Source organism: Thunnus albacares, chromosome 24 (genome assembly GCF_914725855.1).
Source record: "Thunnus albacares chromosome 24, fThuAlb1.1, whole genome shotgun sequence".
NCBI classification, from domain to species: Eukaryota; Metazoa; Chordata; class Actinopteri; order Scombriformes; family Scombridae; genus Thunnus; species Thunnus albacares.
In genome coordinates this window covers 10,828,568-10,843,634 of record NC_058129.1, presented here as the reverse complement: position 1 = coordinate 10,843,634, position 15,067 = coordinate 10,828,568, and the positions used below count along the sequence as shown (strand labels likewise).

Sequence of the window (15,067 nt, the reverse complement as noted above, 5' to 3'; positions counted from 1 at the left end):
AAATATGTCAGCTTACTTCCAAGCAAAGAAGGAATTGGTTTTCCAAACAGCCATTAAGAAGTTCATCATCAGTTACATTTAATCTGAAACATTACAGCTGCATCAGTACTGAATGAACTGCTGTGGTGAAGTTTTAACCCCCCAGAGTCCACCCACACAGGTGTTCTCACTTACATTATCTGATTAGACCTCTTCACAGAGCTGTGTGTAGGCATGTACAAGCATCATTATGTCTGCTAAATACACGAATAGGCCTATTTTTTTTTACAGCAGATACTCCTGACTTGTCATTGTAAGAAAAGCACAGGTGTTACTAATGACACTGAGTGTCCCAGTAAGTCATGAGTGTGACAGTGAGCCAGCATGCACAATACTAGGAGCCTGAAACTGAAGCAGCCATTAATTTTATTATTTACACCTGTGGTTTTCATACTGTGACCTGTCAAAATGTCTTCCATGAAGAAAGGCCAGCATGTCAAGCCTCAGTCTTTCAAACTTATGATACATGAGCTCCATCTGGTGGATAAAGTGGGTACTGCTCTTTAAAAGATATATTTGTTATCCACTCCTGTATTTATTGTGAGGGAATAAATTAAGGTTTTCAAAACTAAGTAATTTTAAATAAGACAGAAAAGACACTTTTCTTCAGTTTTGTTGTCAGCCACTGTTTTATTTCCAGTGTTAAAAATGTCGGGAGTCATTTTCCTTAATAAAGAAGGTGGTGCTGATAAGATCACACACGCCCACAGTGTGTTTTTATGAGTCATCTGAAATTTACATCAGCAATTCAAAGTTCATCTGTGTTCTCCATTTTTCATAGTGAGAGAAGGGGTGGTGATCGAAACATACTTAAATACAGGTGAAAACAATATCAACCTCTTGTTTGGAGTCTCATGCTAGCTCTTTTTCTTCTTCAGGGAAACTCCAAATTACATAACAGAGGCTACTACAGAATAGAAAATAAAAGATCTATATCTAAAAAATGTTAGATTATAAAATCTCGAGCATTTCAAAGTAATGGGCAATATGTAACACAGTAGACATTCTCATTCATTCATCTACTACATGGGTAGTGGCTAAATTTAAAGGTTCGTATTTGTTTGACAATGCACACATTTTAGGTACTTTATATATAGTGTACATGAAGAGTTTGAGTTATAGATGGAAAATTAACATTTTATATATCTCAACTAAAATTAATAGACAATATTGGCTTGTTTTATACAAAAAACATTTTACCAGCACCAGAAAAACATTAATAACTTACATTTAGTTGTTGTCTAATAGTTTATGTATTAAAAGACTGCATGTTGTTAAATTAATGTGCTGTTTAAGGACAATCAGCATTAAATAGGACACATTATTTTAGCTGTAAACATGGCTGTACGGTTTCTGCAGAGTGAATAGCATTATTGCTGTATTGTAGTTGAATATGAGTCATGCATCTGCTTCTATGGGCAGAACACAATCACAGCACTTCTCTTTTTGTGGACTAAAAGTTGCAGCCACAGCTCTGTCAGTGACGTCAAAACTGGTTTTTCACCTTTCAAAATGCAGTTTGAAATGCTTTGTGATCAGAGAACTGTTGCTACTTTAAAGCTGGTTTAGTTTTTATGCCATTTTATGCCATTTTCAGTCATTCACGTCAACCTCAGAAATAACTGAAGTTCGTCTCAGACCACAAATGTGTCTACAAAACCTGCAAGACATCAGATTTTTTTTAGATTAAAAAAAGTTTTTTTCTCCCTTGTGTGGTGTGAATGCTGAACATTGGCACAAAATATTGTCAGTTTTGGTCTAAAAACATTAAGACTGGATTACAAAAGTCATCCAGGTCAAAAGTCTAACCGAAGTGATCATGTAGCTGCTGATCAAACGCCATCAGTTCCTCTTTCTGCAGAGTCACAAACCACACTCAGACATACAGTATGTGTCAACTTCAGGAGCATCACATGAGCTCCTGCTGGGTCACAATCTCCACTCAGCAGCAGTTGGGTTCAGAGTGAGTCTTCCTCTGCAAGTCCACTGTGTTGGTGTGGATGAGGTGGTCAGCTCTGTCGTCCAACGCCAGAATACGGCGTACAGCCTCCTCGAAGGCTGATGCTACATTAGTAGCATCCTTGGCGCTTGTCTCAAAGTAGGGGTGTCCGCCATTCTCGCGGCACCACTGCCGTGCGTCCTCCCCTGACACCTGCCGCTCGGGGACATCCAGTTTGTTGCCAAGCACCACAAAGGGGAAGTTGTCTGGGTCTTTGACGTCAGCGTAGTAAGTGAACTCCTTCTTCCAGTTTGCCAGGTTGTGGAAGCTCTGCCCGTCGTCCACGCTGAAGGTGAGCAGGCAGCAGTCAGAGCCGCGGTAGAAAGGCGTGCGCAGGCTGCGGAAGCGCTCCTGACCCGCCGTGTCCCAGATCTGCAGCGTGACGCTGTGGCCGTCCACCTCCAGCTCCTTGTTGAGGAACTCCACACCGATGGTGTGGAAGAGGTGCGAGTCGAACTTGTTGGTGACGTAGCGGTTCATGAGCGATGACTTGCCCACGCCGCCGTCACCCAGAAGGATCACCTTCAAGAGAGCTGACTTAGACATCATGGCTGAAGGCTTGTTAGGCTGCACGGAGGGTTTGGAGACACCAACAATGACGAAAGGACCTTCACCTGCAAAGGCACAAAAACTTGAAATCAGCTGAGAAAGAAAAAGTTCAGAAAACCACATCTACAATCTTGTTTTATCTATCTCTATATTTTTCTCCACATTTTATTTTTACATTTTTGAGAAAGAATCCCTTAAAAAAATGTTTTTCAAAGCATTATTACTATTCTATGTTAAATAGTGATACTTAATGGCTATGTTAGACCATGATAGACTCAGTCTGAGCCTGTTTATTTTTGTGTTTGTGTAAATTTTGTTAGTTAGTATTACCACAGTCCATACACTGGGGTATATTATTTAGTATGTTGAATGTTGGGCTCCAATAGTTGTCCAAGTTGTTAAAATACCTGCTATTCTAACGGAGTCTAACAAATGACTTCTTGAATCCTTTATCTGCTCTTTCTCTTTTATCAGCAAAAAGAAAGGTACAAAATATTCAGGAAGCCATTTAGCTAAATAGCAAATATATTGTTTGACAAAACATAGCATGAAGTCACTTGACCATGTTTATTTAGTTAAACCACAACATGTGGCTGAAAGCTACGTACATTTTCCAGTAAGTGGCGTTTTTGCTAAGAATTTCATTAAACTGCACTTTCCAAGGTCAATAATGAACATTCAAGCTCAGCAGATACATGATCTAGCAAAACGTTCTTTGAATATCGCATCTTGCGTATAACCGCCAACATGTGTAGTATATTTAAATTTCTTTACTTTGGCACCATCTCATGGTCGTATCAAGAATTACACCATCAGAATTATTGAAAAAAGGTGTTATAATCAAGAAATATATATCCAAACTTAAAATAATTCATAATTTTTGCAATTTTTGTTTCAATAAACAATGGCAGCATTTACATAGCAAATTCAAAACGATTCATATTCAGTAAGTAAATTTGATAGAGCATCTCATTCAATTAAATCACTAAAAGAACACTATGGGACTGTTCTGACAGTGCGGTGTTCATACTGTCTATGTGGTGTATATACTCATACTTACAGGGAACTATTATGCTTACATGTATGAGTGATTTGGAAACAGCTCATACTGAAACCAAGCAGAGTTCTTCTTAAGCACAGTTTTAATGTTAGTAGGTCTTTGTCAGACAATGCGACAGTCAGTCTGACACTGGGTTTGTTGGTATTTAATTAAGTAGTGACTGCAGTGAGTTTGTACCTTACGCCTCACAGATAAAGTTGTGTTTGAGATAAGAACAAACTTCTCAGCCAACTTTCACTTTATCCCCAACTGAAAAATAAAAACTAATGCAGACTGTTTACATCTTTTCCTCACACTCGCACTAATTAAAGTCAGTCAACTAGCTAATCCTATTAAACAGCCTCAGCCCCCTCATTACACTATGCAACTAATGAACTTCATACACTGTGTGTACTGTATGCATGAAACGATCCATGCTGTGCATCACATGGACGCTGATCACAGGACCCAGTGAGTCGTCCACAAGTGATGACATTCAACACGGTCAACAGCAGACAAAAGCATTTGAAACCATTTCTCACCGTTATGTCTGCACTCGGCTCATTTTCTTTAAAATCTGAAGGAAAGAGAGAGAGAGGAAAAAGAGATTATTTAACTCCACAGATCTCCAAGTGGCCGAGGGCACTCAAGAGGCTCAGCTGGAAAAAATGCGGATTTAAGTGCAAATTTAATCCCGTACCACACACTTGCATACTTTACATACTGCTTCACTCCGCCCACATCCCAGAACAAATCTCTTGAGAGGAAGGTGGGAGTTCTAAATGCGAGCGAGGAGGAGCTTTGGATCAGTTCATCCATCACAGTTCAGATAGTAAGATGGAGCAGAGTGAGATTGTAGCGTCTCCTCACTCATCCATCACTGGTTGTCACAGTGTAAGGAAGCGAGTGGCTGCTACGGCTGCAACTGATGACTTTTTTCATTAACGGTTAATCTGCTGGTTAATCATTCAGTCTGTAAAACGTCAGCAAATCAGGACGAGTCCCAGAGTCCAAGATTACGTCTTGTTTTGTCCGACCAACAGTCAAAAACACGAGAACTTAAATAATTATTAGATTATCAAAACAGTCGCAGATGAATCCACTGTTAATTTACTGATTGATCCATTTAGAGCTGCAACAATTAGTAGAAAATGAGTCAGCAACTATTTTGATAATTGAATAATCATTTCAACCACTGTCAGAGCAAAAATGCCAAAAATTATCTGCTTCCAGCCTTTCTAAAATGTGACGATTTTCTGTTTTTCTTTATCACACATGACACTAAATCAAATATCTTTTGTTTTTGGACTATTAGTCAGACAAAGCAAGCAAATTAAAGACATCACAGAGGCTTCTATGAAATTATGAATGCAAGTTTTTCACTATTTTGTAACATTTTGCCTTTTAAAGTTGCAGCCCCAGATGAATCCACTCATTGTAGCTCTAATGGATAACAAATACTGGTATCAATACTTCTCTTCATGCATTAAACTTATGTGTTGGAGCCAAATGTACAGCAACCACTCTCAAGAAATACTCCACAAAAATCTATCTCTCCACTAACAAATTCTTACCCCCTTGTAGGCCTGAAACGTGGCTGTAAAAAGTTCCGCTCACGTTCGCTTCACAGAGGACAGCAGCTGCAGTCAACTTGGATTCACAATAGTTGCAATGCTTCTAAATCAGCTCCTGCAACATAATCGATTACTCTGCTATTAATCTGTACGTTCAGGCTCAGTCATAGTTTCTCCACACTGTGGCTAAATACACTACTCCCGTGTCACGCTACAAGCCTACAGCGGGTGATTATGTCACACTCGAAGATACATTTTGTAAGTGGAGTATTTCTTCACACCTAGAGTTATCCAACTTATGTATGTCTTAGGACAAGATTGACCAAATCCACATCTTATTAGACATTAAAGACTTGAATGAAGTGACGAGTTAAGTCCCTGAGTTGGGATTCAGTGCTTATAGGCTGCGCTATCACATGAACTGGCAGCAAGATGCATTTTCAGCCTAAAGACACAAAATCTGGTAAATGATGTCTTTGTCTTGGGATCTTTAAAAACACAGACTCCAGCGACGCTCCTGTCATTTCTTCTGGGGAAGCATTAACATTTGTAAACAAGAGCAGGAATGAATGAACACACACAGACAGACACACACACACACCCACACACAGACAGACACACACACACACACACACACACAGAGGAGTCATGTGCCTGGTTCAGCAGCAGGCTACTATTTAAAGAGGAGGCTGTTCTGCTGGATTATTTCCAATAAAAATCACATATAAACACATAATTTGATTTAGGTCCACAAAATGCAATATTTCTATTGGTGTTTTCTAAATGCAGAGCAAGAACAGATATGCTAAATCAGCAGGATAACAGAGAGACATGGTAGGAGAGTTTGGTCAGGTGACACCTCTGCTGTGGGTGAGGAAATAACATGCTTCCTATCAATAAACCAGATTTATTGATAGGAAACAGGAAACTCAAACAGTGTGATAAAAAGGTCGAAAACAGCATTTTAAAGTTTACTTTGTAACTTTGCCAACGTCTAAATCAAAGTACAGTTAACTGTTTGCACTGAAAATATTATTAAATCATAAATACAGCTTTGTTTGCTGTAATACTTTATCTAATGGAGCTTGAAAGGATCCATTTTCGGACACTCAGTCGATCATGGTGAATGTTATCCATCTGTTACTCCCCTTTATTCTTCTCCAGCATTACTTCTACTTTCTTTCTCCACTCTTGTTGAAAAAAAAAGAGTTCAAAAAATGTGGAAATGTAGGCAATGATGGATACAACATCATGGAAAATACAAGTGGTTAACCGCGACAACTTGTGAAAAAGCAGACTCGCCTGACTGATTTCAGTTAGCATAAAATGACCTAAAAAACAGACGTTTATTGATACAAAAACTAGCCTACGGGTGCATTGAGGTGTCTAAATATGAAAAATCGCTTGCCTGTGTTATGTCGTCGTCAAAATGTTGAGGAAACTATGGGGAAAAGCACGACTGCGCTGGATTCGTCCGATAATGGAAGCTTTTCCACAAACTGCAGCTGTCCGATAATGGACGCGCTAACAGTTGCACACTCGCCACTTTACCGGCGGGTTAAAACGACAGCAAATGGACATTTTTTGTCATTGAAATAAAACTTTTCCTTTCTCAGTTAACTGTACTTGTCGGTGTGGCGGTTAAATACCTGTCATTCATCCCGGGAGGGTGATGCTGTCAGCCGGTGTCATGGCGCTCCGGATGGTGTCCCCGCAGTTCTCTGGACCCTCAGCCGCTGATGACGCTCATATGACCCGAGTGTGTCACGGTTGGTGCTAGATTGGATCAGCCGGAGGGTGGAACTCTCGCGATATCTTAATAATAACCTATACACAATCCTAACGCTAACCTCGCGAGAGTTTGTCCCTCCGGCTGAAAACCATCCTCCACTCATCATGCGCTTTCCTGGATGCGGTCAGACATGTGCATCCACATTTGATTTTGTGTTTGATCTTTTGGAATTATTGAATTAAAGGCTCTAAAATTTAAAGATTAGGTCGACATTAAAACTAGTCAAATTATGTATGACTGAAAACATGCAGAACACTTAGTAAGTTAAAAAATGTTTCAAAATAACTTACTGTCACTCAAGACAAGGGGTTGCTTTGACCCAGTTTTAGTGTTTTGGGTTTTTTTTTAACTCTAGGGTTATTTACTCAAACTACAGCTTGTTATAATCTACTCTACTCTTTTTAAACTTACACATCACAGTTTGTTATTGATTGTTAATAACTTTTAAATGTCTGTGTATCTTTTGAATGTCATATGCACATCGTTTTGTACAAGAAACTATAAATTTGTGTCAGTTTTTAGCTAAAGCTTGTAACACTGGGTCAAAATAACCCATATAATATATAATAGTAGTGTGTAGACAATAGTTGGAAACCACTGGTTCAAAGGACCTGACAGTGTGGGATATAAACTGTATATTACTGCAATATTCCTTGTACAATGCTCTTGCCCTGCATTAATGTGCAAAGATTATAACAATTTATGCCTATTAAAGTGGGTTGAAATTGTTTTCTTGTAAACTAGACACTTCATATATGACAATTCCAACATCTTACTTCTGTCAAGTATATTTTATCTGTTTGTGTGTGAACGATGACGATTACACACAACTGATTTGACAGGCCACCATGACCTAAAGGGTGAAAGCCGTCATCCAACACAACACCCACAAGATAGTGAGCGGATCTGAGAGCGGACACAGGACAGATAAATGCCAGAGATAGTGAGAGAGAGAGAGAGAGAGAGAGAGAGAGAGAGAGAGATACTACACAGCCACACTCCTACTGTATCTGACTGACAAGATACAGCTGCTCCATATCTGATGACATTCGATTAACCACGAAGAGGGGGATTTTCGTTGCAGGGGAATTTTATCTTTGGATGTCTCTGATTTGCGCCGAAGAACATTCTCAACAGGAGGAACACAAACGGTGAAAGAAAAGAGAATAAAGAACAGAGTAAATCCACTTCAAGGAGCTTTATTTGCATGATGGAGGTGTGCATCTCATGCACTTTCAGTTCAAAAATGTAGAAGTTTTACACCAAAATGAGATCTACAAACATGTGACATGAAAGCAGAACTATTGGCCTCACAGTGTGACTAATATTTGCTGCATGTCCTATAACTGGCCTATACAGTCTGATGTGGATTGAAAACAGGAACACAAGTGCTTAACACACAAAAAAAACTACATTTAAATACATTTAATGAGTGATTTAAACAGCTTTTGGCCTGTACAGTAAAGGCCCCTCGATATGATGTCACAGTGACGTGTAAATGAGTCATTGTGCCACGTTGGCTAAATGCATGGAGAGTGGAGGACCATGGGATTTCCGTCCCAGAGGCAGTTCGGAACGGCAGATTACTGACTCACATGCTCACCGTTTTCTAAGGTCACATGTCTCATCTACTGGATTCAGTTTGCTGCAAATGAATGGGATATTGTAGCTGGCTAGAAGCATGTTTCTTCTTCTTTTTTAAAAAAAAAAGAATTTACCCAGAATTCATGCTGAGAATTACTTTTTAAAAGTGCAACAGAATACGCACAATTATACATCAGTGAGGGCAAAGGTCAAGGCCTCTGCGGCTTTTCTTCTGACCAGAAAATGTTCATGTAAGAAAGAGAAGCCAGGAAAAGCAGTAACTTGAGCTACTGTAAGTAAAGCTAAACTGAAGGGCAATTAGAGAGAGTGGAGGAGACAGGAAATGATTCAGCGGGAAGAGGATGACAAAAGCTACTTCTTAAAAAGATGTGGTTTCAGCCTGCAACTGCAATAGGCAGTGACTCAGCTTTTCTGCCTGCTGGAGAAAGATAGTAATGGATTTATGGCGAGTTTTCTATTAAGAGTCCAAATTTAGACATGCAAAATGCAAGATAAATCCTAAAATATTCACTGTCTCAACCACCAGTATGCGCTCCATACTGCAAGAATGCTGTCGTTCGTTTCCACTCTGCATTCCTCTGACCATTCCTCCCGTTTCAGTATTAAAGAAAATACTAGAAGCATCCAACAGGCTGTAAGAACGTCTTTTTGTCTCCATTTTGTTGACGCATATCAGCACTTCTGAGTTGAAATATTACACCTTTCAACACTCATAAGCTTTGACCACAAAGTTTTGATAGCCAACATGTTGTAAAAGGTTTTCTCAACTCACACAGAGTCATGAAATCTTTCAACTGCGGTGGCAACAGGAAAACCACAAAAATAGGGCAGTTTCACAACGACAGTTTGTCGTTTAATGAAGCGGAAATTTCCCAAAATCTAGCTCCTAAAAGGTCAATACTTTTTGACGTTTTGTTTTATCTTCTATAATGGTGAACTGATTTTTTTAGGCCTTGGACTGTTGGTCGGACAAAACAAGCAATACAGGCATTTTATTGACACTTATAGACCAAATATTTCATCAATAAAGAAAGTAATCGTTAGACATTAAAGTATAGGTTCACAATCTTTCAAGTTTGTCTTAAAACAACAGTCAGGAGCCCAAATGAATTCTGAAACAGGTTTTCCTCACTGTAATCATTCTTCCTGTTCATATTGACTATTAAAAGGTTTATCTGAATTATCTCGTATGAGGCTCCAGCAGTCTGAGTTAGTCATATCAAGTGGATATCTGCCACATTTACAGTCTCATTAGCACATAATTCCTCCTTTGTGTTTCCTTGTACAGTGTTTCCCTGTTGAGCTGCAGTGGAAATATAGTAACAAAAAGAGGGACTTTGGCACTAAAAAGACTGCAATATCTACTTGATTTGACTCATTTCAATGTTGAAGCTTCATATTATCTTAAAATAAACTTTTAAATAAATTTTTCCACAGAAGAAGGACTGTGGATTTTGGCCCCCATCACTTACATTGTAAGTGCGTTATGAAGGGATCTTCTAATGGTCGGTATGAACAGGAGGAATGATTACAGCAAGAAAAACATGTGTCAATGTTTATTTGGGCACCTGACTGTTGTTTTAAGACAGACTTGAAAAATTGTGAACCTGTCCTTTAATTTAGAGGCAGACCCAGCTGCTGTGGTACCACTGCTGCCCACATCTGCTGCAGGTCACAAAGGTCATTGCGTCCTCATCAGGGCCTCCCGGCCGCACCCACGCAGGCAGGAACAGGGCACCGCGGGACACCTGCGTCACCCTGCAGTCTGACCCGCCGCACCGCTTGCATCGGATCTTCTGCGTCTCTATTCCCTCCACACCTTGAGGGAGCTGCCTCTCGCTCACACCCTGGGATGAATATTGCTCCCTCAGCTGCCGGAGCTCCACGTTGGCCATCTCCTCCGCCGACATCCGGGCGAAAGCCTCAGGAGACAGGGAGCCGCACAGGAGGCCCTGCCGAAGATGTCCATTTTTGGGATTCCTCAAGTTGGCGACCTTGCTTCTCACGCAGGCTTTATATTTGACCTGACTGGATGTGTGGAGTTTGTGGATGTGCTGCTCTACGTCTCCAGCCAGGTCTGCAGCTTTGTCCTGTTCAGAAGGTTCAGGGCTGAGGGCGGCAAGGAGGAGCTGAACACATTTGGCTCTTACAGATGAGAAATCAGAAGATACAGAAGTGCTCTCTGCATCTTTAGCCATTAAGGATGGAGCGTCTTGTTCCGCAGGGGCCTTCGCATTCTCCACAGCACCGTCACGTGTCTGCACTGAACTAGATTGGGAATCCCCCTGCTTGGAAAGCCCTTCATCTGGTAGAGAAACCCTGCAGGAGAGCTCAGGATCCTTGCCTTCCTCTGTGCATTTCACACTTCGTGTATCTTTGCTGTACTGTCTCTTCCACTTAAACAACAAGCACCTCGCTGCCTTCTTCACGCCGTCATCAGAGCAGGTTTTCAGCAGCCTGTAGAGAACTTTGACAATGTCTGTTGTTTCCAGCTGCTCTGATGTGATGTGTGACTTATCAAGGTCACCGAGGAGGGTCAAGATGTTCCCATAGCTTCCGTCTGCACTGGATTTCTCTATTTGTAGAGCACAGTGGACTATTTCTTTTGCATCCATGGTGGCTGCAGAGAGAAGAAGGTCAAGTAATCTTTAAGAAAATGACCAATAAAGATGTATGATCTCATGCCACTGACTGCAAATCAAATGTGTTGTTTCTACACAGCAGTATGTACCATTCAACATATTAAACCATTTCTTTGTGTGTGTTTGTGCTGGTTTACCTGAACTCCCACATGGTTTGCAGAAAACTGCACACAAACAGAAATCCCAGAAACGTCTACAAGGGAGCGGCCATGTTGAATGTGTCTGCAGATTATGAAATTGCCTGAAGTGACCTCTAGATGGTGCAGCAGCCTCACAGAACCTGACCCTCAAGGAGCACTTGAAGGGTTATCACTTCCTTATGATGGGACTAAATATACTTGAAACTAAACTCACAATTTGCCCAGTATAACACCTCTTTTTGAGGGTTTTTTGCTTTTCTTTAAGCAGTTTGGGGTTGAGATTGAAGCCAAATTTCAAATGTGAGTCTGAGTAAATGGAGTGAATCTTATAATCTTCCTATAATATTCCCATAAAATCTTAATGTCTCCTTAATATCACAGTAATACGGCATTGCACCTGTGTGATTTAGCTAAAAAGTCATTGTAGCTCTTTATGTAAAGATTAAGCGAGTGTATTTGGCTTTTTAGGTCACTCCCACTAAACCAAGCATGATGTTGAACACCTCTGTGGTTAGATGACTGTTTATTTCCACAACTGTTCTCTATGCTCTGACAATGACAACAAAGCTGGATTAACCTCAGCATCAAAACACAGAAAAAGTCGAGGGCATGACCCAGCAGTCGAAGGATTAAAGTATTCAATAATGAGAAAATGTAGTTAATCTGTGTGACTTGTAATTTACCTTTTTTTTCCTGCATGGTTGTGATACAGATTGAGGATTTGCATCAGCTACAGTGTTGAATGTTGGCGTGCAGAAACATGCAGTCTATACATACAAACAGCTGAGTGGCCTCCAGACAAGAATTTGAGAGTGGATGGTATCTCACAGCAAGATGAGGCAAGTCTTCAGCTCAAGTAGGATTATATGTTATGGAGGAAGGAAGATGAACGAGTGTTTAGGATAATTCATGGTTGTGGAACCAAGACAAGAAATCTTTCCATGCATCAAAACCCCGACAGCGGACAGTCTAGTACGCAGGTAGTTGTTATTATGCCCTCAGAGCCAATGAAATAGTTTGGTATAATCACATACTTGAGAGTGACGTGGGTGAATGACAAAAATAGATACTCTGGGCGGCTGAGAGGCAACATATGTACTCATGTAATTGTATTTGAATGGAAATGTTCACACATAATGTTACTGAATATAGCAGCCAAAACTGAGTGTAATTTAGGGGCTGTATGAAAGTTATTTGGGTGGGGAGTGAGGCAAAATCCTAAGTTTAATTATTTTTCAAACTGAGACACTCCCTGTCCTCTAGGGCTGCAACTAATCATTATTCAAGTTTAATCTGTTGATTACTCTCCTGATAAACTTTTAATCATTTGGTCTACAGAATTTAAGAAAATAGCAGTTCCCCAGAGAGGAAGTTGAAATCCTCAAATGTTTTGTCTTGTTCAACCAACAGCCCAAAATCCTGAGATATTCTTTTCACTATCATAGAAAATAAAGAAAACCAGGAAATGTTCAAATTTATCTTGTACATATTTCTCAGATTCTGTTTTGCTGTGTTGGATGTGATTGTTGTAAAGTAATGTGTTTATGTGTAACTTTGTGAAACCAATTTTATGCTGCCATTTTGGCCAAGTCTCCCTTTTAAAAGAGATGATTTATCATAGATTTCCTGGCTAAGTAAAGGTTTTTTGTTTGTTTGTTTTTTTTAGATACATTTAAGCTGCAAGTTTTAGCAAATTTTGGTCATTCTTGCTTGAAATAAAATCAACTGAAATGATAAATCAACTATCAAAATTGTTGCAGATGAATTAATTTGCTGTCGATCTACTTATCGACTGATCGGCCAATTGCTTCAGCTATCCTCCTTTAAGCAAAGAAAAAGAAAAATACACAACCCTCCCCTTCTTCTGCTCCCCCCTCATGCCCTCAACATTTTCACACAATTCTTTAGAGGAAAGTTCCCTCTACAACACACTTAAATTTAATTATTCTGCCTACAGTATATAGGATGTATTATATCTTCTTGTCTGTTATGGTTAAAATGGATTTGGCAAAAGAAAAAAAGAAAAAGAAAAGTCCACTCTTTAATCTGTGATACAAAGGTTCCTTTGGAGAGGCTTCATTGATAGTTAATGTAAAACTAGTTGCCTTTGTGTACATAAATTAGACATAAATCAGATGAGAATTTGAGTTTTTACATCCAAATGAGCTTCTAATTCGGTAAAGCACATTTAATAGCAGCACCCCAATTCAAAGTACACTCTCATCAAATTACACATGTCATTATTCACACACAAATACTTCCATGACATGTAAATAGATGAGCGGGGTGTCATTACGTAACCTGAAGTATGACATCACCCTTGTAATCTTGTATTAAAAAATTGCTTTCAAGATTCATGCAGCTTTGGGCCAATAGCGGTGGAGGGCCTGAGGGAAAACTGATACGGCGTCTCTTCGCATAATAGCTCCTGGCTCTCAAGTCTTCAAACGACGGCTTTTAAAACTCCAAATGGAAGTCGAAGATTCCAAGAGGCTTTTAGCAGCGTTAATGTTTAACTTTTCTTTCCGAACGCAAGTGTACACGGCTTGAAGATTTCTCTGGGGGGCGTAGCAATGAGCAACATTTTAGTTTCAAGATGACGGGGAAGTTTGTTTGCTCTTTGCTCTTTTGGTTGTTATTCAGGAGAATTTGAACATGTACCCTTCCAGTCACAGGAGGGTCCCTCATCACAAACTGGGTGCTGTGCTTCTATATGTGTGGATTGAGATGGGTGGGGTCTGTCTCGGCCTTCAGTGGACATATGTAAGACCAAAAAAAGAAAAAAAAGTCCCTTTCAGCAGTCAACACACACACCGCGCTCCCTGCCTTTTGTCCCTCCAACCACACATGACTGGAATTCCTGAAAACACACTCAAGACTCCTTGTATCTTATCAAATGATTTCAATGCGGCCTGTCTGCACTTGTGCGCTCCTTATCTGTGGGAATGGAATTTTACCAGCACGCCGCCGCTGTGGCGCCCAGTCGCCGAGAGGTGGCGCTCTCTGCACTGTGCTGATTTCATTGGAGCTCTATGAGGAAGTGGAGTCCTGCTGTATCACATCCTGCTTTTGTTGTCTCCGCCTCTTGTGCAGACCACGCCACACTTGACGGTGTGTACGCATGAGCACACACACACGAGCGCGCGCCCACTCACACACACACACACACACACACACACACACACACATTTACCCCGCCCTGAGCTTGAGAAATCCTGAAGAGGAGGAGGGAGGCTTTCTTGTTAAAGTGATCAGTTTCTTCATGGGCAGACATTCATGACAACATGGTAAGTCCCTGCAAGCCCACCCCCCACAACCTGAAACACCCCCAACACTCCAAACAAGTGTGTGTGCGCGTGCACATCAAGCAACACAAAAGAATAAAAGGTATTCACAAACATAATGTGGTTTTTTTAAGGTAAATATCCACAATAGAAAGTGTCTGTCTTTCACTTTTACTGCGTTTTTACTCAATCAGATGTATTAAATATGATGAGGACAGTGTTTTTATTTACGTCGCCTCTTTTAACACATTTGGAGTTCAGGATGGTGCCGCCGCTGCAAAAAACACACGTGATAGACTGTTAAAGGCTGTGGTTTTCATGCTTTGTGAGCAAGATAGAGGTCTATTTTGTATCTGTGCTTAATGCTCTTGACAGTGTGTGTGTGTGTGTGTGTGTGTGTAGAG

At 40.4% G+C, this 15,067-nt stretch overlaps 2 protein-coding genes across 5 annotated transcripts; both read right to left on the bottom strand.

Annotated features, from left to right (window-relative positions):
* Positions 1-649: 649 nt before the first annotated feature.
* LOC122976376 (ras-related protein Rab-9A-like) lies at positions 650-6,958 on the bottom strand. 4 transcript variants are annotated; one of them, XM_044344833.1, is made up of 4 exons: positions 6,850-6,954; positions 6,271-6,390; positions 4,169-4,203; positions 650-2,652 (listed from the first exon to the last, which is right to left on the bottom strand). In XM_044344833.1, the coding sequence occupies exon 4, from the start codon at positions 2,585-2,587 to the stop codon at positions 1,982-1,984; it is 606 nt and encodes a 201-aa protein (XP_044200768.1). In that variant the 5' UTR covers positions 2,588-2,652; positions 4,169-4,203; positions 6,271-6,390; positions 6,850-6,954; the 3' UTR covers positions 650-1,981. The 4 variants fall into 4 exon arrangements, with proteins under 4 accessions (XP_044200768.1, XP_044200767.1, XP_044200765.1 ...); XM_044344832.1 differs by lacking the exon at positions 6,271-6,390 and adding an exon at positions 5,201-5,315; XM_044344830.1 differs by lacking the exon at positions 6,271-6,390 and having other exon boundaries at positions 6,850-6,958.
* Positions 6,959-10,144: 3,186 nt separating this feature from the next.
* LOC122976356 (transcription elongation factor A N-terminal and central domain-containing protein) lies at positions 10,145-14,524 on the bottom strand. Its single transcript, XM_044344799.1, has 2 exons — positions 11,377-14,524; positions 10,145-11,217 (listed from the first exon to the last, which is right to left on the bottom strand). The coding sequence occupies exon 2, from the start codon at positions 11,210-11,212 to the stop codon at positions 10,217-10,219; it is 996 nt and encodes a 331-aa protein (XP_044200734.1). The 5' UTR covers positions 11,213-11,217; positions 11,377-14,524; the 3' UTR covers positions 10,145-10,216.
* Positions 14,525-15,067: the final 543 nt, after the last annotated feature.

Coding starts and splice junctions, on each gene's coding strand:
- LOC122976376 (XM_044344830.1), bottom strand. CDS start 2,587: ATGATGTCTAAGTCAGCTCTCTTGAAGGTGATCCTTCTGGGTGACGGC.
- LOC122976356 (XM_044344799.1), bottom strand. CDS start 11,212: ATGGATGCAAAAGAAATAGTCCACTGTGCTCTACAAATAGAGAAATCC.